Source organism: Saccoglossus kowalevskii, chromosome 10 (assembly GCF_978046115.1).
Source record: "Saccoglossus kowalevskii chromosome 10, keSacKowa6.1, whole genome shotgun sequence".
NCBI lineage: Eukaryota > Metazoa > Hemichordata > Enteropneusta > Harrimaniidae > Saccoglossus > Saccoglossus kowalevskii.
In genome coordinates, this window is record NC_140650.1 from 33,819,860 (window position 1) to 33,845,708 (window position 25,849).

The 25,849-nt window shown below is 35.9% G+C and overlaps 1 protein-coding gene across 1 annotated transcript; it reads right to left on the bottom strand.

The window, feature by feature from the left end:
- Positions 1-803: 803 nt before the first annotated feature.
- Positions 804-25,373, bottom strand: LOC100373231 (protein mono-ADP-ribosyltransferase PARP14-like). The gene is made up of 28 exons (XM_078012644.2): positions 25,154-25,373; positions 22,654-22,904; positions 21,401-22,001; positions 20,876-21,040; positions 20,159-20,254; positions 19,842-20,036; positions 19,349-19,600; positions 18,410-18,643; positions 16,488-18,209; positions 15,571-16,041; positions 15,299-15,456; positions 14,868-15,089; positions 8,226-8,447; positions 7,941-8,061; positions 7,614-7,763; positions 7,451-7,516; positions 7,188-7,358; positions 5,947-6,150; positions 5,729-5,860; positions 5,495-5,560; positions 5,166-5,336; positions 4,816-5,028; positions 4,279-4,484; positions 3,812-3,889; positions 3,317-3,704; positions 2,572-2,723; positions 2,215-2,392; positions 804-1,705 (listed from the first exon to the last, which is right to left on the bottom strand). The coding sequence occupies exons 1-28, from the start codon at positions 25,368-25,370 to the stop codon at positions 1,434-1,436; spliced, it is 7,374 nt and encodes a 2,457-aa protein (XP_077868770.1). The 5' UTR covers positions 25,371-25,373; the 3' UTR covers positions 804-1,433.
- Between the last annotated feature and the right edge of the window lie 476 nt (positions 25,374-25,849).

Here is a 25,849-nt window from a genome sequence, read left to right on the forward strand (position 1 = left end):
ACAAAATTAGATATCTGAGGATAAACGCTGGTGATCGTTGATCAAATCAAGGTCAAAGGTTTATTCCTCACAGCATGTTATTAAAAAATCTACTTGAACATGCCTGTGTTGCTATCGATAGTAAGCAGCAGCTCGAAGGTATTTACAAATACTGTAGCAAGGCTTTCGGCAAAGTAGACCAAGCTTTGTTGATTAATAAATCGTATGTTTTGACATTGATTCTAATACTTTGACTTGGCTACAAAGCCAGATGGGATTATATCAACATGGCTCACTGTCAAGTTCTCTATATTAATAATGGCATGCCTCTAATTGGACATGACCAGTTTTGTTGTTTTGCTAATGACTGTAATTTGGTCGGACAAAATATTGTCGACTGTCATTTTTAATATAGTTCAGTAAATCAACTTGTACAGTGGTCATCACATTAAAAAAGACATCAATCAAGTATGATCATCACGTCGGCAACTGCACACTTAATCCAATTGCCCCAAATGAAAAATGTAGATTCCATTATAAACGCAAAACTCAACTTTATTCACCATGCTGATTGAATAGTAGGTAGAGCCAATTTTGTCATTGATTGTATTATTAAGGTAGAATTTTAAGTCAATTGATAAGATAGCTACTCTCCGTTTACTTATAATAACTTACATCGATACATATTGTGATATTTCTTCGTACTCACCAACTTATATATGTATGTGTCCAGGGCTGTGAACTGTATTCCATCAAACACATTAAGAGTTGTAGTAATGGAGCAAAACACTCAAAAACAATTATACAAAATACATTTCTCACACTTCTCTTGAATATTGTTTTATTGTTATAACATAGTTGGACTAATTGAATAGCCGAGTTTGTGTTCTTTGGTTGGTGTCGTGTGCATAACAATGTCGATCTCGTAAAGCAGGAAGAATACACATAGTGACATAGGCACATATGTTACTACTATACAAGCTTCAATTTTTGGACCAAACATGGATAATAATTCCTACATACAGCAAGAAAGATTGTAATATGTAACTGTCCCACGAACGACTGGTTATGACATAGGTCAGCCTGTTTTTGTGAATATGTTTTCGGTAATTTGACAACTAAATAAGTCAAACCCGTCTATTTGCCAACCCAATTCTAGACCATTTATTGTAAAAGTGTTACAATACATCAATCTTATGCAAATGACAATTTGACGCGCTGACTCGACGTCCCCTTGTAAACCATTATGTTCAATAAAAAGAACAATTAACCCAGTCAAATCACATGAAAGCCTTGGAATCCGATATTGTAATATATTGTAGCGATATATTTTTAAAATAAACTTTTAGTCGAATAACAGCAACATTACACATAATATCTGATTAACATCTAGTTGTTCATCTATAAATTGGTTATTGTATTTCAAATTAGTAATTGTATAATAATGACCTTGGTTACTGAAATGTGATTAAATATTCTGGATAAGCCATTGCATCATTGAACACAACAAACATGTCAGGATTTTGCATATTATCCACTACGCTATCGTACTTGTCATTTTTTGTTCTTGCTGGTGGAACTATCATTTTTCCATTTCCTTGTGTATACTCTCCAGTGATGACAGCAGCCTGATACATATATTTATTTCCACCAGCCTCGGCAGCGGCGTAACTCGTTGAATAACCAGAATTTACAGCAAAGTAAGTTCCCTTTCCATACGCCGTAGCTGCAAATAAACGAATAGCTGCCGATGAGTTTTAATATTTGAATATTAAATTTGAATATCACACTCGGAAATGTTGTTATAGAAGTTCCAAAACAAGCAGGACGTCGTCGGCTTTTAGTATTTGTTCTTTTACGAAAATGAGCGAAATATTGCGATAGAAAACTATTTTGTTGTCGATAAACATCACATTCGTTACAAAGTGGCGAACGTTTGCAAGGTTGCTGAGTTGAGTGTTACAGGTTGCGCTCTGTAGTTTGGAATAAAGCCCAAATACGAAGAGATTTGACTTGATCCTAGTAGTCACGCCAAGGTTAGGAATCAAACTCGTAAATGGTACATGTGTATATAAGTCTCGCAATGAAGTAGTTTTATTGGCCGAGTAAAAATAACACCAAGGTAAACAAATTTCGTTCTATCTATTACCACGAAATAGTGTAGTTAAAGTTAAAATATTGGGAATACACATATATCACAATTGCTTATCTTATATATGTTGATACATATCTTACCATTTTTGCCGGCGAAGCTTCTATTGAAGCCCGCAGTGTTAATTTCCAGAATAGTGTCTGCGCTTGTGCCATGAAACAACTTTCGTTCAATTTGTGATCCTTTGGGGTTCTTCAGTTCAACAGATTGTTTCAGAACAGCATATGATCGATACAGTCTTGGGTTTTGAATACGTTCGATCTTTTGAAAGACAAATATACTTATTTATAACTTCAATGGTTCTAAAATTGTACAAATGCTTTTGATAAAAATAACAGTAAGCTTAATAATCGAACAAATACATGATGAGAAATACATTTTATGAATTGTCACGGATCTCAAAAAGCATTAAAAACAGTCACCCAGTAAAATACACTTACTTTAACAGTTTGTTTTAGTTTGTAATTTTGAAGTGATTTTTTGAAGTACGACTCCACAGTTTTAAATTCTGTTGATGTTCTGTCCACGTCCACGGCTATGAAGATGTCTTTATCGTTCATCCCAGCCCAATTGTGAGGTAGTGAGACCCCGGCTGTACGAAAGAAACACACAAAATAGTTTAATTCACTTATTTATATATATTGTTCACTCGTCAATCTCCTCTCCATTGGGGTCAATCCCTAGGATCGCACAATCAAATATTGAAACATTATTATTAATTTTGTTCACACTATTTTTTCATTGGAATTTGAAAGGAAATATAAAATTGATGTGAAATAAAGACTTTTTGGGGTTTTAGGGGTCGGGATTCTCGATATTAAGTGTATTTATTTAAGTGCATTCAGACTGACTACATCACAACATCTTTATCCAATATTCTGTTTGTGTTACTAACAATAATCGGGAAGCAATCCAAAATATGGAAAGGTTGTGGAATTGACTGCATCTCTCACATTCTTATGGTTTTACACTTCTTTCTGCCATACCTCAATTGAATAATATCAACCAAGCTCCCAACCAATCAGCAATAGTTTGATTATGTGATTTGTTATGCTGATAACATGTTTTGGATCTAGCACAACACTCTGCACGATGTTGACACATGTCGAATTTCGATACGATTACTTGGTTACCAAGTTGGTTACCCAGATCAGGATTATTCTGATCTTGAGACAATATAATCACCTGCTTTCAGTTGTCTTCTTACACTGACTGAAGAATTATCACTGATATCCACCTCACTCATGGTCTTGAAATCCAATCTGTATGTTCTACTACCATCTTGAAATTCGACAACATCTTTCGTGTCTAAATATGCACTCTCAATAATGCCTGTAATTATCTCATCGTATTCAACAAAATCACTGTTATTATCTTCATATAGCCACTTCACTGTTTTGGCCAGATGTTTTAAATTGTGTTCGTAACGTTCATCACGTTCTTCGCGTAGTTTTCTCTCTTTAATCTTATCTAGAATTGCTGTTGTCTCTTCTTGGACAGCTACTACATCTTGTAGAGAACCATATATTCGCAATTCAGTAAGAGCATCATCAATGACTCTTTCTATCTTAACCTGTATATAAATAAAAGGTTTTTGAGTTATTTCGTTTTATTCTGTGTGTAAAATGTTCCAATGAAGGACTGTTCAGAAATATAAATATGGTTATGGAGGTCACTTACTTGTAGACCTTCTGCATAGGTTTGTAAATGTAACATATCTTCTGATGTGAGGTCTTTAACGTTTGCATCTCGAATTGACTGCAATTGAACATATTTGTGTTAGCCTACACTATAGCACACACTAGATATGCAATCGTTCACCATATTATGACAGTTGTACTGTGGACACAGTTCCTAGCACAGTACTATGTATTATATATAATGTAAATATATGAGCTTGACACAAAAATCCCGATTTTGTAATCACTTGCAGATGGGAGTGTTCACCTTCTAATATCCAAATCAAAACAAAAACAATAATAAAATGACATTCAAATGTCAGTTAATGTGGACAAATACGGGTTTTGATTCTATTTTAAGAAAAACATTTCAATTTACAAATTGAGCAACTAAGTATTTATCATATCTTAGTATCGGAAATCAGTTATATTCAATGCATCTGAAACATGTAGATAATCAATCAATGCCTTTTCTCTGTATTCGCCTTGGAGTTGTTCTTCAATCTTTTTAATTGCATGATCAATAACATCCCCAGACTCAGCATAGATATCCAGTGTAATGTTATCCCACTTGGTGTCCTTGCCACTGTCCCCAGCACGTTCCGTCTTCGTGGGCAAGTATGTCTTTTTCCTGACGTGCGTCTTACCAGAACCAAACATATAACCGAATCCGCCTAGTCAATGTGAAAAGTCACAAATTAATCATGTATTACAAATTTAATTAATATTTTGTTGCATATAAAACACTTTAATTTATAAGAACTCTGCGTTTGTGTCCTATTTTTAATAGAAAATGGGGCACTGGTGTACCAAATGAGTCACCTCAAATACTACATCAGGTTGCATGTCCTTAGTGATACGTGATTATATTCTATATGTCATGCACATGTCAAGTGTATACTAGGGTTGTTTTTATCATGTGAATGACGTGTTACTGGCACAAACACAATAAAGTAGTACAAGAATATAATCTCAACTATATAATACTAAGTGGTATATACTCACTAATCATTCTTCTCAATGCGCCCCTTGTACTCGTTGGCCCCTTGTACGATTGTACAATTGAATTCATCACCTGCTGATATTCAGCCACCATTGCTTGTTGAAATATTGCGAGACGAATATAGTTCAATGACTGGGGATTATACTGCAATTGGAAATCTTGTACTGCCTCAAAAGTTGTTTTAGCTGCTTGTTTGGCACTTATACCAAGGCCACCTGAAAACAATATATTGTACATGTATGTAGATGTCACTCATCCTAATACACAGTATTTCCCCTGCATTACAATTTCTAAAATTACCAGACTGTGGACATTTGATTTCTAAATGAATCAAAACTACTTTATCACTCACCTGTTCCTATTGCAGGCATTGCAATCGATTTCAGACCATTCTGCTCAGCATACTGCAACATATTAATGATACTGGTTTTTAAATCTTTATATGGTACAACCATGTGAATAATCTTTCGGCATTGTAGCTTTCCTGCATTAGTGATTACAACAGTGTCATCTTGCTGTTCACCTGTACAAGTAATGACAGTTATAGAGATTGGTGATGAAATTTATACTAGATTTAATTTAGAAGAACTATGTCTGCTATGTCACTATGCAATATTAGCAACAGCTGTGACACCAACGAGGTTACTAACAAGAGAAGTATAATAATGATGTCAATATTACCTAACGTCTGACATTCGTCTTGTATTGATTTTCCGCCTGCAGCTAGAATAGCTTTGGATACAACACCTATCAATAAACAAACTAGTATTCATTGGGTATATATTACACGACAATGCGACAGTCACCAACATTTCAATATACAACTGAATCACATGATGTGTGACATAATTATATTAATTAAATGTTGTTTTGTCATTATTATTAATTCCGATAATGAAAGCGTTTTCAGCTAACCCCATGTCATGTTCATCTCGCTATTTGTGTTATTCACAATGGCATCTGTAGATTCTGAAGTAATATCTCCTTGTACCACATCAACGCGAATAGAACCAAACATATTGTCTTTAGATGGCGTGCCTTTAATATCTAAAGATATAAAAACATTAATAGATTAATTTGTCAGATAGATATATAACATATATACATACTTGCATCTAGGTGTATACACTTACCGGATGTAGCTTCCACCGTTTCTTTTGCTAGTTCTGGTGACGTCACTGCCATTTCAGCCATAACATCATGATACACAGACAGCATTTGAGCTTGGAAGATTACTAGTCTTATGCGTTTCATATTTTTTGGGTTCGTTTGTTTGAAATCTTTTATGGCTGAAAACGTTTTAGTTGCTCCATCTTTTGGAGAAAGTCCTAATCCACCTGAAAGGATAAATGAAAATGTTTGTTTCACTTTGAAATGTGAAAGATAAGATATATAGTCTTGAAGTGACAAGTGCTGAAAACATTCACTTGAGTGTGTGTGCAGTATTTATTTTTACCACATTTATCATGCAATATCAGTGACATAAAGCCATGTTATATTTTCCATACAACCCCTGATCGGCAATCTTGATTAGTCCTTATATGTCATTTGAGATTGTGACATCATCGACTGGTCATCTCCGAGACATACATGTATAAGTAAGTATACATGTATAAGTAAGTTTTCATTCATATTTGAGAAATTCGTTGTTTCTAATTCTCTAGCCTTACATAGGCAGAACACAAGATTTGTTTTTCCAATGGGATGCCACTACAGGGGCCGATTCACTGTTGAAACGCTTCAAGGCCGCTAATATAACTACCCCAATTAAAAGTATTTAAAATGTTGGCAATGCGCCTATAACAGTAAATACATTGATGAATCCAAAATTAAATTACTTGTTTAATCGCAAGCAAAAAACTGGCTACAAAGTATATGCAAATGACTAGGAAGCGCTAAGAAGCCTGGGACGCGCTCACGCAAATAATGACTCTGATATTAGTTGCTGTTTGTGAAACAGCTGGAAATACATACATGTGACCTGTGATATCAGATTTATTAAACTCGTGTCTTAATTTTATAATGTATTCATTGCCAAAGGCTTGAACATATAAAATCAATCAACTCGTTTAATCTGATATCATGGGTCACTCATTGGACAACCTCTCTATATGGTATATATCCAAAACGTAAATTAAACAAACACATAGTTTTATGAAGTGTTATGGCCCTTCTAATGTTACTGAGAGGATAGGCGTTGTTGTTTATTAGGCATATTATATTGACCTATAAGGGTTAGGATTATATATCTATAGTAATAAGGCTATTAGAGAATACCCCCAAATTAAGCACCCAGGCAGTACAATAAGGCTACGTTTTGGTCTGATGAAGTAACAATCTTCTACATTATTAGAAATCAACACAGTGGATATACCTGTTCCTATGGCGGGTATTGAGATTGATGTCAGTCCCTTTTGGTCGGCGAATACTAACATCTTCTTAATGCTGTGTTGTAAACTTGGATATGGTGTGACCATGTGAACAATCTTCTTACATTTCAGTTTGCCGGCATTCGTGATTACTACTGTATCCTCACTTTGTTTGCCTGCAATGTAAGATCAACACAATGTGAATATGTCAAATTTCTATAATAAATTGGAATATAACCTCGCAATAACTCATATGATTCGAACTTACCAAGTTGTTTACACTCATCTTGGATTGTCGTTCCAGCTGCTGCAAGAACCGCCTTAGATATTACACCTATTTATGATAGAAAGATGGGCACATTACATAAATATTATCTTAATGGGATCACAATTGTCAAAATATTTGATAATAATAAGCCTAATTTACTTGCCCCAGGAAAGGTCAAGGTCAACTGTCGTACTGTTAACAATAGCTTCAGTTGCCTCAGTTATAATATCTCCCTGTAATACATCTATGAATATAGGTCCAACTTTCATGTGCCACTCAGAAGTGCCTTTCTTCAGATCAGTAAACTCATTTCCTGTGTAATTAAATTCAATTTTATTGACCAATTATTATGGAAAACAATTAAGCTTTTGTACGTGTTGTTTTCTACGAATGTTGTAGTGAATCAAATCTGAATACAGTAGTCACCGATAGACTAGCTAAGTGAAGAGACCTTAATTTAATCATTTGAGCTGTGATTTTAAACACTGACCCATATTAGTAGATGTTGTTTCAGTAGCTAACGGTGACTCTACAATTTTTCGCCTATGTCGTGTCTTTGACGGTTCTTCTTCCTTCGTAGTGGTGATGTTGTTGCACTCTTGCTCGAATGCCTAAATAGAAAGAAATTCAGTACACTATAACACAATGCTACGTGTTTGACGCAATGCCATATTGATTAAGGGTCATAACTGAGACGAAAATAACTATACATTGAGAGGAAAATAAATTATACTTTTGTTTCTTTTTAGGTGATTATCACTGTGATGGTGCTTACTTTTATGGTGGGCTGATCTTTGTCATATACGACAAAGCTTATAGTGTTTAGCGAACTTGTTGAATATTTTGTACTAAACGTTTTGACTTCTTCATACATGATTTTCGCAGTGACATCACGTGGGAATTTGCGCCCTCCCGTGCCGATAGCAGGAAATGCTATAGACGTCATTCCTGACTGATGGGCTTTCATTAAACACTTCTGAAGTACGTTTCTTAGGAACTGTAATAAAAAATAAAATGGAATTATTTTTATATGAACAACTTTAGTTCCTGGAATTTGAACGTTCTCTCATAATACTACTGTGACGTTTTGGGACCACTTTATTGCATGCGTCAGAATACATACTTTTGTAATGGTGTTATATGACACCTGATCACCCGAGTGTATTGATATGTAAAAAGTAGTATGGGTGGTGTCAGGCTGAAAATGGCGGAATAAACAAGAAGTTAAGTTTGAAAGCTCTCTGGTTTCTTTAATGTTTTGTGTGTTCCTGAGTCAATACATCACATTTGGTGGCAGAGAATGGATTTGGTAAAGAAGGCGAGTACCAGCACTATAATAACGGACCCTGAACTACTGAATTTCCGCTGGTAAAAGAAAACAAGAAACGTAAAGTTACAGAAGACGACAGTCACATGTTTTCAGAAGTTACCGAAGCAGACGATTTCGACAGGACGTCAAAGTCGTGAGTTATTAAAGATAACGATAAAATAATCGGTTATTGAGAGCTGAAAGGAGAGCTGAACTGACATTAACAAATGATTCGAAGTTCATATTAACTGTCATTGATTTAAGTTGTGGCGTGAATTTGAAACAGATTTACCGCGTGATGTAGACTGTACTGTTCGTGTAACATATACTGTAAGCTGAGTAGTGGCAGCTGTAGACCACGTCAGTGACAATAATTTTCACATTAACGAGGAATTGATACCGTATGTTCCTGTCAAGGGCAAGTTGTTCTCTGAGTTGACTTTCGTCGTATATCTTCAGTGAAAGACATTTTTAGGTTGTGTGAGTACCGGCCTTGGGTCGTCGTTCTACTAACTGTTGAACTCTTAAAACGTTGTCAGTCCAATGAGTAAATTCACTAGAACTGTTAACTGTTGATTAGTAGATATGTTTGAAGTTGTAATTGTGAATTTAGACACATTTTTAGATTTTGAATAAGACTAGAACTGCGATCTCCGTTCAAATTACGTTAGACTTGTAAGACCCTCTGCAGTGACTAGTACAAGTTTGTGAAATTGAAAACTCCAGACAAGACTTTCAAGTTGAAGAGTGGTGAAGAAAATTAAAGTTAAAGATTGATGATAGAGAGAAGACTACAGGTTGAAGAATACTGTGAACTGATAAGTTCTGTTAACATTTTATTGTAATCGTATTTGATTTATCATTGCTAATGTTCTAAATAACTGAGTTGAGTGTTATAACAGTGATGATTTGTGTCAGGTTATTATAAATATATTTGTAGTGTGTTTGCTGAAATATGATAATATAATAGTTATATTACTTGTGTACTTTCAGTGATACTTGTGTATACATGTTTTGATTGTTATACTTATTCAGTGGTGATAATTATTTACTGAATTACTTGTATATTTTTAACTGATTTTCAATGCAATTCTTTGCATATTTTTGCAGAGTTGTTTGAGTGAGCTTGTATAGTTTCGTATGTTTGACATGTACTTTCCTCGTGATTTGAGAACTTGAATTGTACTTTTTGTTCATTCATACCGGTTCTGCATATTGTTTACTGGGTTGCTATAAGGTGTAACCTCGTGTTAAAATTGATAACGAACTAAACAATTGTGAACTAGGATTTAGTCTCATTGTGCAAATATTTTGTGAACATACTCTGAGTAGACTGTTACTGTTAGTATTTGCGAATTATGTTAATATTCAGTATTTAGTACTGTGGGTATACTGTATAGATATTTAGTGTAGGTAGCTTGCATATAGTTTTAGCTATTAGTTAGAGTGGACTAGTTGAATTTCCCTTTCACTTTCTGTCTTAGATAATCTCGTAGGTGTACTGACAGCTAAGATGGCAGCACGTCAAGATGATGAGCAGGATGTGGCTGAAGCTTTAATACAACTTGGTGAACAGAATCCTGATCCAGCGGTACAACCACCTGGTGTACAGAATCAATAAGAGTGGCTACTCGAGTGAGAGCGACATGAGCATGATTTGCGTATCAGACAGCTGGAAGAAAGACAAGAACGTCAGCGACACGAATTTCAACTAGAACTTTTAAGATTACAAACAGAACTTCTCAAAGATACAAAGACAGAGTATAAAGGACCAAAAGTGCCTAAGTTTGAAGAAGGTGAGGATATAGACGCATACCTAAGAACTTTTGAAAAGTTAGCTAATGTATATGAGTGGCCAGAAACCACATGGGCTACTCGTCTAGCAGCACTTCTGTCAGGAAAGGCTCTTGATGCATACTCTAAAATTCCTTATCCAAAAAGTGAAGACTATAAGGAAGTTCGTAAAGCGATTTTAAAACGATATGAACTTACTGGTGAGGCATATCATGTGAAATTCAGAACCACCAGAAAGCAGAAAAATGATTTATATGGTGAATGGAGAAATGTAATCTCTGGATACTTGGATCATTGCTTGGAAGCTCAGGGAGTAGATAGTTTTGAGTAAATGAAAGACTGGATCCTGATGGAACAACTGTTGGAAGAGACCCCTCCATATCTGCAAGTTTGGCTTAGAGAAAGGAAGCCTAAAATTACTGATGACTTAGTCGAGATGGCAGATCACTATTTGGAAACCCACAAGAAACAAGAACGCAGCAATTGGCGTTTCAATGATAACAAGAAAACAGACAATCAACAAACAGATAAGTCAACTGAACAAACACAAGCAAAACCAAAGCCCATTCTTACATATTATACTTTTCATAAACCAGGACATAAAACAAATGCCTGTCCTAATAAGAAAAATGGTGCAGAACGTCAGAAAGCGTTGCGTTGTCATCCGCAGAAGTTAGTTCCAAATGCCAAAGAGCATGTAAAGACAAAACAGAGAGGTAACCGACATAGACACCCAGGAGAAGTGGATGGTCAAGCAGTCAGTATATTAAGAGACACTGGATGTGATCAAACGATTGTTCACTCTGCTTTTGTATCCCATGAAGTTTATCTAGTAGATCAGTTTGTAAACATAGAATTTGCTGATGGTAGTTCCAAAGTACTACCAATGGCTGTTGTTAGTGTAAAGAGTGTTTGCTATGATGGAAAAATTTTTGCTGCTGTATTAGAAACTCTGCCTGAAGACATACTACTCAGAAACGACATTGAGGAAACAGATGACTAATGGTGCTCGCGTGCACTACTGGTAACGCGTAGTCAGGCGCGGCGACAAAAAGAAAGATTGCGTGAGAAACTGATTGACGTGCAGAAAACTGGTGTACTGCCCAAGTCAACTAATGTCGAAGTAGTCAAGTTTCCTACACAAAATACACAGAAGAATGATAAAAGTGTGGTACAGCTTGAAGAAGATGTCCTACTTAGTTTATTTGAGGAGAGAAATGAGGAGGCGCAAACAACTGCTGAACCCGTTAATACTGAACATGTACCTGAAGACAGTATGGACAATATGGAAATGACACAGGAGGAAGTGATAGTTGTTTTTAATATAGGTCCGACAGAACTGAAAGAGTTACAGACATCTTGTACTACCTTATCAGGACTGCGTAGACTGGCTGTTGCATCAAAGCAAGCTGCAACTGAAGATACTTGTTTTTATTGGGAACGTTGTCAACAAACCCTTTTACGCTTAGCACATGACTTACCACTTGCAGGTCATTTAGGTGTGGAGAAAACTAAAAGAAGGCTACTTTAACACTACTATTGGCCTGGAATCTTATGGATGTGGCTAATATTGTCGCACATGTAAAGCATGTCAGAAGGCTGCAAATAAAAGGTTGGCGTTAAAGCTAAACTCATCACGATGCCTGTGTTAGAAGATCATTTCCAGCGCATAGCCATAGGCATGATTGGTCCACTACCCCGCACAAAGCGTAGTAATCAGTATGTTTTAACCATATGCGATTACGCGACAAGATACCCTGAGGCTATACCTGTACCTACCTTAGAATCTGAATGTATTGCTGAGGAACTGGTGACTGTGTTTAGTCGAGTTGGAATACCGAAGGAGATATTATTGGATCAAGGTACAAACTTTCTATCACATTTAATGAAAGACTTATGCAAGTTGCTTGATATCAAGAAGATGAGTACAAACCCAGAAAGTTGGGACAGATATATTCCATACTTGTTGTTTGCCTATAGAGAAGTTCCGCAAGCATCTACAGGCTTTGCACCATTTGAACTGCTCTATGGTCGGCAAGTCAGAGGACCCTTAGCAGTTATGAGAGAATCGTGACAGGTGAACTACCACCTGAGAAAATATAGTACAATTTGTAGTTGAAACATGAGATAAGTTAGCAGAAATGTCAGATCTAGCTCAGCAGAACCTCACAAAGGCACAGCAAAAACGGAAAGTGTGGTATGACCGCAGTGCTAGAGATAGAGAATTTATGATTGGTGATAAAGTGCTAATCTTGTTACCATTGTCTACCAACAAACTATAAGCACAATGGCAAGGGCCATACACGATAACCAGAAAAGTGTCTCCAGTAGACTATGAAGTAGAGATGGGCAACAAAAGATGCAAAACGAAAGTGTATCATGTGAACAGGCTACGAAAATGGTTCTCAAGAGAAGGTACAGCCTTCCTAGTCAGAGTAAAAGAAGATAAGAACTTTACAGAAAGTTTACCAATTGAGATGGATGTCTGTCAGTTAATGGCATCAAAAGAAACTTGGAAAGATGTTGAACTGTACAGGGGATTAACATCAGAACAGAAACAAGAAGTAAATACACTGTTAGAGAAATATAGTGATCTTTTTACAGATCGACCTGGTAAAACGTCATTAAAGTGGTCACTACACAAGAACGACCTATATATCAAAGACCGTATAGAATTCCGGAATTCCTGAAAGAAACAGTCAAAAAGAAACTGAGCACAATGTTAGCAGCTGGTATAATAGAAAAATCTTATAGCCCATATGCTGCTCCGCTTGTACTTGTCAAGAAAAAAGATGGGACTTGGAGATTCTGTGTGGACAATGAAGAATTGAACAAAGTGACACAGTTTGATCCTTTTCCTATGCCCCGTACTGACGAAATGATCGAGAAATTAGGAAAGTCGCAATTCATCACCAGTATTGACTTAACAAAAGGGTACTGGCAAATACTGTTGGACACTGATGCACGTATACAAAGTTTGCATTCGTTACTCCATTTGGCCAGTATAGTTTTCATGTGATGCCGTTCGGCATGGCTAGTGCACCAGCAACGTTTGTTCGCCTTATGCAAATGATTCTAGCAGATCAATATTATGCAAATGCATACTTTGATGACATCAACATCGCTGATATGACCTGATCAGATCATATTGAGCATCTGAAACAGCTACTAGCTAAAGTGAAAGAAGCAGGATTGACAATACGTCCCAGTAAATGCAAAGTTGCGTACCCTGAAATTGCAATTCTGGGCAATATTGCTGGAGGTGGAAACGTAAAACCTCAACCAAGTAAGATACAAGCTGTTCAAGACTTTCCGCCACAAAAAACGATGTTCGATCATTCATTGGTCTGGTAGGATACTACAGGCGAATTATACCCGAGTTTTCAGATATTGCGATCCCCTTGAAAGACCTGACAAAGAAAGGAGTACCCACGAGAGTACATTGGACTCCGCAGTGTGAACAGGCCTTCTGCAAACTCAAACGAGCGTTGACGACCTACCCAGTACTACAAAATCAAGAACACCCTATAGCTTATCTAAGTAGAAAGCTGGTTCCAAGAGAAAGAAACTATTCCACTATGGAGCGAGAGTGTTTAGGTATTGTTTGGGCTAAGTATTGCGCCATTATGTGTTTGGTAGGCATGTTCAAACTGACCACCAACCATTACGTTGGTTAGAACTCATGAAAGCTAAGAATCAGAGGTTATTATGATGTCTGATATTACAAGAATACTCTTGATATTGTACATCGTAAAGGCATAGATAACAATAATGCCGATGGTTTATCCTGTGCTTGGGCAAGTTAGGTTGTGCGAAAAGCAAACAAAGATTTGTAGTGTTGTGTTAGTTTTACTATTGTAAGTTAGAAATATTATGTATTCTGTTACGCTATAGCATGATTTGATATTAGCTGTTTACTTTCTGTATTGTACCTTACCATTTTATTCAGAAAACAGTTTCTGACTTTGTAAGGGGGGAGTGTGACGTTTTTTGGAACTACTTTATTGCATGCGTCAGAATACATACTTTTGTAATGGTGTTATATGTCACCTGATCACCCGAGTGTATTGATATGTTAAAAGTAGTGCGGGTGGTGTAACTGAAAATGGCGGAATAAACAAGTTAAGTTTGAAAGCTTTCTCTCTACATATTATTTTTCAATACAATGCACTTTATCTTTTGGGTAAATGGGGTGAGGGATTTATGTTCAACAAATGTTATTTCGGCAAAGCATCAAAATCTAAAAATATACATTCATGTCACTTCCAATTTTACTTTCGAGTTTTGAGAAGACAATAATTAAGACACACTGACCTGATCCCCTGTCCATTTGTCACATATTATGTGATACACTTTTTTACAACTCAACTGAGCTCCAGCTGTAATGACAATATCCCCATTTTTTCTCTTCGTTCCATCAGCTTTCAGCGCATCAATTTCCTTCTGTAGATTGTTACCAGCTGCTAGCAAAATAGCTTTTGAAACAGCACAGTTTAGATCCAAAGTTGCAAATGTCGTATTGACAATAATGTCAGCCTAATGATTCAGAAAATAACAACAGTGACATTTTCTATCATGGAAATTAATTTTCAAATAATGTATACTTTTGTAAACCATGCTTGGTTATACGTCCACTGGAATTTAGATAATACATTTACTAAGATAACAGTTCATGATAAATGTATGATACATAAATGAAAACATTAGTCTACTAATAAAAACAACTATTAATATCCATAGATTACCTTCTGAGCAGAAATGTTTCCTTTGATTAGTTTAATAGTTTTTCCTTCGACCGTTGTGACTTCAAATGCTAATGTTGTGGGAATAAATCCACCACTTGGCACTTTTGTTTTCATACGCGATGTTTCAACTTTGTCCATTTTCGGTATTGTTAATATCCCTGTGTAATGAAAAGGTGTTATATAAAGTCAAAGCAACTTGCAGTTTAGATCTGTCCCCAACAACACATATTGTCTGGAATGCACATATATATTGATTAACTTATAACACATACCTGGAAAAGTGTCAACACCATATGACATACTATCTTTGCCATACATGTCGATCATTGCATCTTTAAATTGATCACATGTGATCACAGAGTTATCCACTAGTCGTATCTCTTTCAGTGAATGATTTTGATTCAACTCACAGAATGAATCTACAGCTTTGACGATTGTATGAACACATAGGTCAACGGGAAAACCGAACACACCAGAACTAATCGCAGGAATGGCAATAGTGGTACATTTGCGACTTGTAGCTTCCTGTAGGCTATTTATAACAGAATTTGTGAGTGATTTCTCTTCTTGGGTTTCATTACTTCCGGATTTCTTATATTTGGATCCACTCCATATTGGCCCAACTGTGTGAATTATTAGTTTGCATGGAAGATTTCCTGCTCCTGTAGAAACAGTTTCTCCTACTTTAAGGTCTCCTCGCCTTTCTATTATTTTATCACATTCATCTTGTATTTCAAGGCCTCCTAAAATGTATAATATTTCATACGAAAAACAATAAAATAACATACAGCAATTGGTATGAACACAGTGATCCATCCAAATACAACAAATGTTACTCAGGAAGATATTCCAAACAAAACAATCTATACAGAATAATCTGATAGACGTGAAGACATATATTAGTATTGATTGCTACCATGCACCATATATATATATATATATATAATTTAAAAGATGTATGATTGGTAAATGGATGCTACCTTTGGGGGGATTCATGTATACATTATGTAGTGGCAGATTGAAATAAAAATCCGAACTCATTCAGGTTAGATTTAGACATACAGTCAAGTGTGTATATAAATTCAGGCCAGTACTTTATCTCAGCTGAATTCATAATACCTAAATATATATATATATATATATATATTTGTTTGTATCTACATAGATTAAATAGCGATACAATATATACCTGCATCAATTATTGCCTTTGCCAGTCCTCCAACGTGTTTCAGGTGGCAATTGGCAGCATTTACGATTACATCCACGTTAAGTACTGTCATATCTCCTAACCCAACCTGTATCTTCATTCCATTAGGCTTAGTGTGTTGACATAACATCCTATATCCAGGTACTAATGACTTTCTGGTAGTTTTACCGGCTACTCTATCTAATTTTCTTGGTGATGGGTCGTTGATTTCGATTTTGCAGGCAAACGCCTTTTCTACAGACTGTATATAGTTTTTTCCTTTCTCTTCTCTGAATAACTTAGACATTCCTGGTTTATCAATGACATATTGGCGGATTTGTATAACATCAAGAAGATTTGTCATTCTTTCCCTGGCGCTTTCAACATCATCTTTGGTTCCTTTAATGTTTATCACTAACGACTCCAGGCATTTGTTTATTTTCAGTGGCTGGTATTTTCCTGTTTCTAATGACACCACGTCATCTTTCTTGTGGTCGAACGCAAACCTGATTCTCCCACGATCAGACTGAATATTATATTCAACAATGGTGTTGACCTTGATGTAGTGATCAACTTCTTTCCTGATACATTTGATAGTGGATTGGAATGTAATAATAGTGATGCACTGACCTTCCAAGTCAGTACGGATTCTACAAACATTTTGCTCTTCAAGTTCTACAACCAGCTTTTCCCAATCCTGTTGATGAATGCCTGGCAATGATTCATCATCCACTGTTATATTTACATCCGTTATGCTGGTGTGAATAATGTTGACTGCCTGTTTTAATTGTGGTTTGTCACGAGCCGAAACTACAATTTCATTGTCTGCAATTAGGTACATTGCCCGTAAGTCCTTGTCATTAAGCATACTATGCAAGATGGCACTTACGTCAGCTGAATTCAGAAACTCCACATAAAACGGGTTAGGAGGTTCGAGCTTTGCAACAGGTAAGGCACCAAGAGTTTCATATAGTAGTATTCTGCAACTCATTATATCATGAGGAAGGCCTATGAAATGTAGTTGGGATTCATCTACTGATAGATGAAAATTTAGTTCTGGAAATTGTTGTGCAACAGTTTCATTGAACTGAACCATTATAAGCTGCTGCATTTGGACTTTCTTAATTTCCCTAGTTTCTGTGATCGTCTCATTAGCTTTACGGAGTTTTTCTTCAATATCTGTGATGACGTTTTTGAACTGTGTTTCGAGGTTGTCCACGTTTTCTAGTGTGCCAGTTATCTTTAATTCCATTGACTCTGAAATATATTCAACACTAGAATCGCCAATGTCTAATTCCTCTGTCTGACCTATTACCTGATTCCAAATATCCTTTGGAATTGATTTTGTTATACATTTGAATTTATTCAGATGCTCGTCTAAGATACTCACGACCTTCTTTGGCCAGTCTTTTATGAATTGGCGTTTATTTTCAAGATGATCTGGTATGTTTGATGATAAACATACCATGTTGTTGTGTCCTCCATATGGCCACTCTATCTTAGTATGTAAGTCATTCAGCTGATTGCGGAGCTCTGTTGCATATTCACCTCTGTTCATGATGTAGACAGTGATATCTTGATTAACGTCTTTTGAGATTGGATTTGGTTGCTGTGGTATTGGCCCATCAGAACTTACCATCACTCCAAGAAATTCGTAGTACGGGTTAACTGTGATTAGTTGTTTGTGTATCGTGTGAGATTTTCTTTGCAATATTTGATCAATTGCTGAAAATACCAAAAGATAGTTCATTAATTCTTGGGAACAAAATTTAATATTATTGAAATAACTAGTTTACAATAGTTATGGGATTATAAGAGCAATTTGAATTTTTGAGCTACTGAACCATTATTACACATAACAATACATGCCTTAACCAACTACCATACCATACTATTGTAGTATAACTTGCGATTAAAATAATTACCTTCACTGTCTTGGAATGATATAATAGCCAGCTTTTTTTCAACATCCAATTTAATTTCTTCGACGTCACCTTCACCATTTCTCTTACTCTCAAAATACAATTCGAGTATGTCTTCAGAAACATTTGGTGGTAGATTACTGGCGATTATAGTACTGGTAACTAGAACAGGCTCCGCTGTCAACACTGACCTCTTCAACGGCCGACTGTTAATTGCAGTGACTGCTTTATTAACATCTGCAATGTAATAATAATGTCTTTAGATATAGAATATAGCCACAATGTATATTATATTCACATTTGGCAGTGAATGGATAATCTTTGTCGTAATACTGACATACCTAGTTGAGGAAACATTATACGTAACACATGATATGCATGATATACGCATTGCATTGTAAAGATTTGTGCAATCCGATTATATGCTCCAATTTTATTTTTTTATTTACCGGTTTATATTTTTTAATGTTATTTTTGTTTATTTGTGAGTATTTTTTTTCACTTGCCGTTATTAGATTGTTATATATGGTATCGCGGTCACCTTAACTACATCTTACTCCATACAAATAGAAATCTTGTGAAATCTGACTGTTTTCGACGAGTTTTGTCGGCCAATCAGAGAGCGCCATACTGACAACAAATTGTACGACTAGCGCCTGCGCGATTTATCGTGTTTCGAGAAGGCAAATTATGGTGATAGCTTGCTAATAACGGCAAGTAACACCAACACATTTTCATAAATAAACAAAAATAACAATAAAAATATATATAAATTAAAAAATATCAAATTAAAAAAGAAAATTGGAGCCTATATCTACATCGATTTTAATCAGATTGGGACTAGTTAGGCATCTCTCTTTTCCTTCCTTTGGAAAAACTGTAGTCTTCAAAGGACTGAAGTTGGAATGAAACAAGCAGTATAATATCCAGTTTTCTAATCACCTGAAATGTTCTGAGAGTATCGCGCCATAACCACGCCTGGTTTTTCACCAAACAACAATACTGGCTCCTCCTCAATACCAGAACGGTTTTCAAGGTATAATACAAGATCTTCTTTCGTCGTTTCATCAGAGAAACCCTTAATAAGAATACATTTGTTATCTGTAACTACTTTTCTTCTCTTCCGGCCCTTTGCTACCGTTAATGAAATTCCCCCAACTGTGTGCATTGGGCGCTTGAGAACTCTTTCAGCTACTGCAAAAATGAAGCACATTTGAATTAGGGTAAACACCACTGTTTGAATACAAGTAAATACGTCAGAGACTACAATTTTGACACGTGACAATGGCAATTAGATTCATTGAACTATCCATGATAAAATTAGCTAATTATTACGTTTAAATAAAAAGGTTGTCACGATCGAGATTGTTCTCACGTCATTACTACTTCGCGCGCACCAATCAGAATCAGATCTATTTTTTTAATACTAGCTTACTAGCTGCATTTTCATAAACAATCGTCAACACGCCCTTTCTGTCTTGAAATTTCTCTAAAATTGGTCCACCACCAGATCTTCTTTTATTTTCGAGATACAATTCCACAGTTTCCATATTCACATCTGATCCAAACCCAGTAACATCTATTATAGCACTGTCTAAGTAGTCTTTGTCTTCTGGTTGGCTGGCCATTCCTGTTGAATCACAAAACAAACACAATATAGTATTGATGATTCAGTTTCACAATCCTAGGAAAACTGAATTGTACAATGGTGATACTAATAGTTGATACAAATCCTGATACAAAAACGCATACCTATATCAACATCACCAACAACAGGTGTGTTTAACACTTGTACTGTAAGTTTGGCTCCTTCTAATGCATGGTTTTGCTTCAAAAAACGATGTGCGTCTGCGTAAGACAGAGATACAAAGGTCAGTACTTTAGTTGATATGCATTGCCATTATCTCCCAATATACTACAACATATTATTTAAGTTCACTATTCGATGTTCCATGTTGTATTTATGCTATTTCTACTTCAATATTCTGTACATTTTGAAACCAATGGTGTTTTTTAAATCCCAAAGCTACTGTCGAACATGTATTGTTAACACTATCATCAGTTTACTGTATTCTCATTTGTGTTCATAAAACTAAAATGAATATACTATTATAATACTTTATGTCTAGTTGTGTATTGAGAAAAACATAATATATTATATGATGTTAATGCCACATGAAACATCTGCAGTATTTCACCCTTACAACCCGCATAGGTTTTCTTTATTTGCACCAGATGCATTGATACTGAGTTTATATTTATCTATATTGTGGAATGAATATGAATAATTGCTAACAATTATAAACTGCAATAAATCACAATTATAAATTTAAATCATATTCGCCGCATAAATTATGTATAATTCACATTGTTTTTATTTAATTTTATTGTAATTCGTAATAAACAGTAACAATATTAAAACTGGGTTCATCATCAATTTTATATTGAACTCATACGAATGAACTTTACCTTTGGACTTTTCAAAAACAATATGTACTGAATCGTCTTTCATTTCGATACTTTTCATTGGCCCTCCACCAGATCTTTTCTTGCTTTCAAAATACAACTCCAGCAAATCTGTGCTGGTTTCCCGTTTGAAACCAGAAACTTTAATAACTGGATCCACTTCAGAATCTGTTGAAATGAATGTATCCAATAACGCATTACAATTACCACTACCCTGCAAAGATTTATGTTTTGCTACTTGACAAATCAGCAATATATTCAGCCTATTACAATTAACACACTAAAAATAGCGAATTCACGTTAGGCCAACGAAATATCTGTTTCTGGTTCAAAGTTTATAAGAAAAAAAACAATGCGGTGATGCAATGTTTTTCTTACTCTTTTTTATTAGGAAACGCATGCGTGAAGAAGATATTGCGCTACCAACGGCAGGCACATCCCATCTCCCTTTTTCTGTGTCCGGAATTGCCGCGCACACAGACCAGAAACAGATCTAACTTTTTTGGCCTAAATAAATTTTATTATCACCTGTAGTGTCTGCCTGACTCTTGATTTCGCTCGGTTTTGGTGGTACTGGTGGTTTTATCCGACCCAATTTAGATTGTATGCTTGGATCTACTCTTGTCAAACTAGTCATTCCCGTATTTGGTGGACTACGTGTTACATTCTGGCATGCTCCCACGCCTGGGTACGGTTGGTTTGTCCGATGATCATAAAATATTTCATTGCTGGGGTGTCTGACATAATGTTGGGGTTGCAAAGGCGGTACGCCTTGCATTTGTTGATAATATGGCCCCCATTCCTGCTGTGGCGGGCGTATCCCATACCCTTGCCAGTTTGAGTACCAATCCTGATACCCTTGCGGATATTGAAAACTCATCGGTCCACGCTGAGACATGTACCAATGGTTCATTCCGGGATTATGCCCCGTCATCTGTCTCGGCTGACCCCACGCTGACTGTTGCATTTCGTGCATGACCTGTGTCTGTGGGCCCTGGACAGAATAGAAACTCGAGCCTTGTGGGTTATCATGTAATGCATGTGGATTTCCGTCTTCTGGTTGCATTTCGTGATGTTGCCCTGCTGCATGTATATTACCACTAGATGGTGCATTTTCATTAACTGATGTCTGAAAAAATGAGAATTTTGAAGTTCAAAGAATTAGGCACTTGTCCCCATGTACCAGCCTTATTTTTATTTCCAAGTGTGTACTTGAACTATTTAGCAAAAGCTATAAAAATTAAATGGAGATTTAATTTTATTAGAAACAAAATAAAATAAAATACCTAATATTAACATGCACTTGACATAAATGAACAAAAATAAATGTGTCTGATATTTACCGTATTTAGAGCCAACTATCTCCACCTAGAGGGAAGGCATGGCTGCTATTTTACGAAATCGGTAATTTAATTTAAAGTAAGTTCTGATACAATTGATTGTATTTATATTTACTTTTACTTTTGAAAGGAGACCGAAATAAAAGAACATGTTTCGCCATCACACAATGTTGAACTTATATCATATTTATTGCTTCCTGTTTTGATACCACAAACATATTTGTTGAGTCAATCAATATCCATAAATCTTGGATCTCTTTAGACTATGTCCCAACAATAAACTGTTTAACTTCTTAACACTTGACCCAGGCATACCTTTCACCAATAACAATGGACAATCATGGCAACCAGACTAAGTCAATATAATGTACCTGTAGTATGTGTGTGTGTGTGTGTGTGTGTGTGTGGGCGTCTTCTGTTCGCCTCGTCTTGTTGACTTACCAGTTGTACCTGTGGTATTGGTACGGGTGTGTGTGGGCGTTTGCTGTTCGCCTCGTCTTGTTGACTCAACAGTTGCACCTGTGGTATTGGTACGGGTGTGTGTGGACGTCTGCTGTTTACCTCTTCCTGTTGACCTGTCAGCTGCGTGGATATAAACTGTTCAATCTCATCAGTACATTGCTGTACAGTCACCTTAATCTCTAGTCCTGTGTCAAACTGTAGAACATGTAAGTTGGGATCACACTGCAGAGCTGTTGAATAAAATAAAATAAATTCTTGATTGAATTGAATTAGATAACCAAATGTGTCCCGCTAGTCATTTTCTATACTTTAGAACTCGGGCAGTAGGTGAAAATCCTCAGCCCCTGGCTGTGTTGTTAGTCCCAGGTCATAATGGCTAGTATTATGTTGGTGAATATATTTCCCCAAATATTAACATCATTTTTAGAACCTATATGAATTGTTTCTTTCAGACTTTGAGGAAAATTTGAAATTCTGATCACACATTGCAAACTGAAATGTACTTTTGAAAAAACAAATACAGCAGTCTCCTTGGGAATTCAATAGGGTCCAAAATAGTAAGCCAAGGAAATGTATTCGCGAAATCATTTGCATAAATCATGGAGAGTTATGGGTAATTTGTAGTATCGTGCTTAATTGGATAAGTAGATTCACAAGATAAGCCTCACACCAGCACACCCTACGGATCTTACGGATATCAAACAAGGTCCTACAGGCACTCGACATTAGAGTCAATTTTATGATTCAATTTAGAATAGTTCAGAGGTTTGTGAAGTGTTGAATAGTTTAACGTCTGTTTTAGCTGGATACAACATATAGTATACTTCGTGGTCAAGCTAGGGTTGGTAATTCCATTGAAACGATGTCAAATATATATAAAAACATTTTAAGATAAATATTTCCCGAATTTGTCAGTTTAGTTTAATGTTCGTGAATTGAGAAATGTTTCTCATTATGTGTTTGAATCCGTCGAAGGTTTGTTTTAATAGTTTCTCTTCGTTGTATATTCCATAAGTCATCTCGTCTCTTTTATGTGAGAGGCAACGCGATTATTCGCGATTTTAAATTTCCGTCCTTATCTGTTAAATGTCATTTATTTTCTGTATTTTGTGATATTCCATATTGTGCATTTTTGTGGTCTAATTTTACACTTTGTAGTTTTAACTTTATTAGGAGAGCACACTCACTTGTGTTTCGTAAATTATCTGGGTATTCACATTCTGTTGTACAGAGTAATAGGGCATTGTTTGTTAATCTTTATATTAGATCTTTTGATGAAATTCTTCGGAAAAAGACATTTAGCTTTATGAGTAGACTGCACCTTTAATCTAACCCCATTGTAACAACAACATTGTACATTTCAATTCATTCCCAGAGTTTAATATGGAAATTATGGGAGAAGAGGATTTTTTGACTTGTATTTTATTGCTATGGATTTTTTATGATCTGAAATAAACACATATTAATAATAAGAAGAAGAAGAATTTTCAACCCGATTTCATGTAGGGTGTCTTTCGAGTTTGAAAATAATCGATATAGTTTCAATATTCTAACCGCCCAACATTAAAGGAATGTGTTACGATTGACAAAATAGTTCTGCACAATTGGGTTAAGAAATGGAAATATTTAAACAGCAAATTCGTCCAATGAAAATGTGACAGATTTCTAAAATTGCAATCCATTTCAATATCTCTCTGAGGACCAAACCGTTGCCCGTCTGCATAATTATCACTAACCTATGGAGTCAATTAGATCCATCGAAGTATAACAAATATATGCATATCACGTACATAGTGCAAACATGGATAAGTTAAGGCAGGCAGCTCCCAGCAATGCTTAGCCGTTCAGTGAAATTATAAACTTAAGCTGATGTGACCATGGCAACATAACTATCCTTATTAATTCCGGTAAACGCTGGATATCAATTTTTAAATTTATGCCCAAACTTTTCGTTGTTATATGTATATGTTACAACAGAAAAAATTACGACGTTCCCTGTTATTTATTATTTTATATAAAGTATTTTTAAAACTGTTGATACAATAGATAATAAAAAATTATTTAAAAAATAAAATAAAAAGCCAGATTTCCATTCCATTCCAAGTGCTAGTACACTTGTTGATGCACTTGTATATGCAATGCGTCATCGCTAATAATGTTACAATGTTGCATTTATACATTGGGTGGTGTTCAGAGTCCAGTCTCCTCGACATATAATGGCGGCGCTTACTTCCTCCTTTTAACAATGTGAAATGCTCAAAATGATGTTTAAGCTGACATTATACGGCTAATTTTGCATTTGTTTAGTTGTTGTTTTTTATAGTGAATTAGAAATCCATCGCTCAAATTCACGCGTCGTTTCACAATTGGCAGCCAGTAAGACGTGTTGTAATTGATTGCACTCCACAACGTATATAAGGAAGTAAAAACACATTGCGAAGTGTAATGAACCTCATAATGAACACCCGACTGAACCCACCTTGGTGTGCAGAAGAAAACTTCACGAGGAATATTTTGGTTCCCTCTGATTGAATATTTCCTGCAACTTCATCAGGAATGCGTGTAACGAACTGTATCCTACTACCGCTGGATATCATAGGATGTTTAAAATGACGAGCAATGGTTTTGTTAGCTGAATCGTCATCGACATCGAGTGGTAAACCAAGCACCAGCACCGACGTCGGGGTTGCAGCCATTTTGGTCAGACGTTTAATAGCTATGACGGTCTATAACAATGCATTTTATACGTAAATCAATAGTTAAGACAATTCGGGGAATTCCGGTGACGTAACGGCAACCATTGGCCAATCACTGGACACCGGGGAGTCCCCAAATTAGTTGACCTTTATCCCGGGACTTGTACATGTATATTCCTTTCTTTTTGTGATTCAAATGATCCAATATTGATATCGCAGAATGTACATGTAGTTTATCTATAATCATATTTGTTTATTTTCAATCTGTATGTCCGAAAATATACGGGGCACACCGGCTGAATTACGGGGTCGACACCATAGCACCCGCAACCCTACCCCGGAGTCAATGTGTTACAGGGACTTAATCATTCTGATATTGCTGTGATCTAGCGCTTATCTAGCGTATTAGTAATAATAATAATAATCTGTATTGAAATCTTGGCAGAGAAAACAATAATAGCATAAATTCATTGCCACAA

Excerpts from the sequence above, each read along its gene's own strand:
- LOC100373231 (XM_078012644.2), bottom strand. The coding sequence starts at position 25,370 with ATGGCTGCAACCCCGACGTCGGTGCTGGTGCTTGGTTTACCACTCGAT. Across the intron at positions 21,041-21,400 it reads GAGTCAGGCAGACACTACAG|ATTCTGAAGTGGATCCAGTT; the intron begins GTGATAATAAAA and ends TCATTTCAACAG. Across the intron at positions 6,151-7,187 it reads AATACCCGCCATAGGAACAG|GTGGATTAGGACTTTCTCCA; the intron begins GTATATCCACTG and ends TTATCCTTTCAG.